General features: G+C 37.1%; 1 protein-coding gene across 1 annotated transcript; it reads left to right on the top strand.

Annotated features, from left to right (window-relative positions):
• The first annotated feature begins 399 nt into the window (after positions 1-399).
• LOC140891091 (cyclin-D3-3-like) lies at positions 400-2,691 on the top strand. Its single transcript, XM_073299370.1, has 4 exons — positions 400-1,087; positions 1,422-1,623; positions 1,795-1,925; positions 2,075-2,691. The coding sequence occupies exons 1-4, from the start codon at positions 575-577 to the stop codon at positions 2,354-2,356; spliced, it is 1,128 nt and encodes a 375-aa protein (XP_073155471.1). The 5' UTR covers positions 400-574; the 3' UTR covers positions 2,357-2,691.
• Positions 2,692-3,240: the final 549 nt, after the last annotated feature.

Raw genomic sequence — 3,240 nt, 5'->3', positions numbered from 1 at the left:
TATTATTACTATTTGTATTGTCGATTATTATATTGTAGAGTTAGTTCCAACATTTTTGTACTTTGTTTGACCGTTCAAACCTGACCAAATTTTTTTGGGCCAGATTGATCCAGGCAAAATAAAATATAATATCTGGAAAGCCCATGCAGGCGTTGTGGGCTGAGCTCAGCCCGCTTGGCCCGACTCCGCACAATTAATAACTAAGAACTATTTATTTATTTATTTATTTTAATGCCAACTTTTGCTGGGCGCCAAATTCCGAAAATTCCTCCAAGAAATATAAAAACAAAATAAGCACTGGAAAATAAAAAATAAAAATAAAAAAGGGGAAAATAAAAAGACAAGGCGTGACAATGTTCACGTATAAAAGTATAAAATCCCTCGGCCGCTCATCTTTAGCCTCCTCGCTCTCTGCCTCGCTCTCTTCTCCTCTCCTTTTCAGTACCAGAAGGAGAAAGGGAACAAAGGGCGGAAAAAAGAGTGAAAACAGACGCAAGAAGGTTTGATAATGAGCCAAAGATTCAATATTTCGTGCTTTATCTTCTTGTCCTGAGGATAATGAGCCTAGGCTCCAATGTCTTCTTCCCAGAAGAAGATGTTTTCCCATTTCCAAGAACAGAAATCCCTTCTCCAAAATTCAATTCTTGACGACCTTTACTGTGAGGAGGAGCGTTTTGATGAAGATTCGTGTTGTGGGTTTGGTTTGGATAGTTTGGATTTCAATGAGATTCGAAAAAAGCCCTTCTCTTTTCTGAATGAGTGTGATTTTAACTGGGAGGATGATGAGGTTGTCACCCTTCTGATCAAGGAGAAAAATCAGGCGGAACTGAGATGTAATGAAATGATTTCTGATGGGGTTTTGGAAACGGGGAGGAACGAGGCTATTAAATGGATGCTGAAGGTGATTGCCCACTACGGGTTCACTGTCATGACTGGTGTTTTAGCTGTGTATTACTATGACAGATTTGTGTCGAGCCCTTGTTTTCAGAAAGATAAGCCATGGATGAGTCAACTGGTTGCTGTGGCTTGTCTTTCTATAGCTGCAAAAGTGGAGGAAACTCAAGTGCCTCTTCTGTTAGATCTTCAAGTATGTTTCTTGATGGGCATTTCGCTTTTTTAGTATGCTCGGGACGAATATGCTTGTGGAAATTTAATCCATTTGTTAGTGCCAAATTTGATGATGCCTAAAGATGTGGACAATCTAGAATGGTTTCTTCCGTTATTTGATCTCTTAAAGATGTTAAAATATGTATTGTAGTTATTTTCAGTATCGTTTTGTGGCTTTTAAATGCATTTGTTAGCAGATTGTGTACGGTATGCATTTATACTCAAATCGTGTATGTGTGCATCACCTTGTCAAGCTCACTTATTGTGGCGAATTTAAGGGGATAATGACTTGATTTTATTTGGATGACGTTTAGGTGGAAGAATCCAAGTATGTTTTCGAGGCAAAGACGATACAAAGAGGGGAGCTATTGGTGCTCTCAACGCTTAAATGGAAGGTGAATCTTGTGACGCCACTCTCATTCTTTGACCACATTGTGAGGAGATTTGGATTGATCACCAATTTGCACACCGAGTTCTTGAGGAGGTGTGAGAGTTTTATACTCACTATCGTTACCGGTACGTGGAATTGGTTATAGTTTGACAATAATGTATGTTTACTTCAGTAGAATGGATGATCGATCTGTGAATTTAAGGTGAATGAATTGCTAAGAGGATGATCCTAAGCCGAAATTTCCAGTAGTTTGTCCATTGATTTCTAATTATGGTCAATTCCATGTGTTATTGCAGATTGTAGGTTTGTGCATTATCTTCCTTCTGTCATTGCTGCTGCAACAATGAAGTATGTTATAAGAGAGGTTGAGCCTTCCGTTGCCCCGGAGTACGAAAACCAACTCATGACGGTGCTAAAAGCTAGCAAGGTCTGTTCATCTCTTCGCTTTTTGTTCATACTCTGAATTCTGGTCCCATCTATTAGCATCTCCTAAGTATTTGTAACCAATTCTGAAGTTTCACTGATTCTTGATTACTAAAACACATATTCTTGATCGTAAAATCGGGATTGTTACAGGACAAGGTCGATGCTTGCCATAAACTCATTCTGGAGCTAATGGATGACCATAATCACAGGCCTTTGTACAAGAGAAAGCACAACTCCATACCAAGTAGCCCAAGTGGTGTGATCGATTCATATTTCAGCTCCGATAATTCGAATGATTCATGGGCATTTGCTTCGTCTGGTTCACCCTCTCCGGAGCCGCCACTTAAGAGAAGCAGAATTCTGGAGCAGCACAACATATTAGCTTCATTAAGCAGTAATTTGCCTATTGGTGTGACTGACCATCCTCATTGAACACTCCTGTTCTCGTATTTGAGCTTTTTTCTATCATGATAATATAATGCCAGCATATGATTTTGGATTAAATTTCAATGTATTTCATGCCTAGACACGTTCGTTTAAAGCTCAATTCTTATCAACTCATGATCTCTTAGATTGAGAGTGGTGCATGAGATTGGAAAGACAGATAATTGGAGTTTCTTGATATGTTGATTGAGTGAACACATTATTGTGAATGAGTGTGAATTCATTCATTCATTCATACAAGACATGAGTTTGTGTATGGCACAGATAAACAATAGGATGCATAGGTTTGATAAAGATTCAGAGACAGGGATGGGTGTTGTCTTTGGTTGTTTCTCAAAAGGAGGTATCAATGAATTAAGAAAGCATTTCGATGTAGAGACAGGTTGGCATGGACTATGTGCTGTTTTACTCTTCTTTCTTCTTCTTTTTTTTTTTCCCCCCGAAAAATAAAATAAAGATTAAATTAAACTCAAATGGACTATGGACAAAACAAGAAGTGTATTTTGAACGATAAATTTTTTAGTTTTAAAACCAAATAACCATTTTAAAACAAGAACAAATTGACTTTGTAAGAGAAATTTAACTTCTTGGTTCTGCAATGCACTGCACCTTATTGGCCAATCAATCCCACTTCATCAATGTATACGATAAATCTATACTACTTTGCTATGTGAATATCTTTAATTTTTTCTTAATATATTAAAATGCATTTTTTAAAATAAAAAAAGTCAGACAACTAAATGAAAATTACACAACTTTCACTCAAAAATTGTTTCTAGACAGTGAGACGGCAACCTATCCATCCATATGTATAATCAAAAACAATAATTTTAAAGTAAAAAATGACAATATTTTTAATGAGTCGGCTAAGG

This window comes from Henckelia pumila, chromosome 3, assembly GCF_033568475.1.
Source record: "Henckelia pumila isolate YLH828 chromosome 3, ASM3356847v2, whole genome shotgun sequence".
NCBI classification, from domain to species: Eukaryota; Viridiplantae; Streptophyta; class Magnoliopsida; order Lamiales; family Gesneriaceae; genus Henckelia; species Henckelia pumila.
Note: the sequence above shows the minus strand (reverse complement) of the source record. Positions and strands in the feature narration are given on the sequence as shown.

What these genes read in the sequence shown, in the direction of transcription:
- LOC140891091 (XM_073299370.1), top strand. Translation starts at nt 575, where the DNA reads ATGTCTTCTTCCCAGAAGAAGATGTTTTCCCATTTCCAAGAACAGAAA. An exon ending in CTCTTCTGTTAGATCTTCAA is followed by an intron (nt 1,088 to 1,421) that starts GTATGTTTCTTG and finishes GATGACGTTTAG; the next exon opens with GTGGAAGAATCCAAGTATGT. An exon ending in TATACTCACTATCGTTACCG is followed by an intron (nt 1,624 to 1,794) that starts GTACGTGGAATT and finishes GTGTTATTGCAG; the next exon opens with ATTGTAGGTTTGTGCATTAT.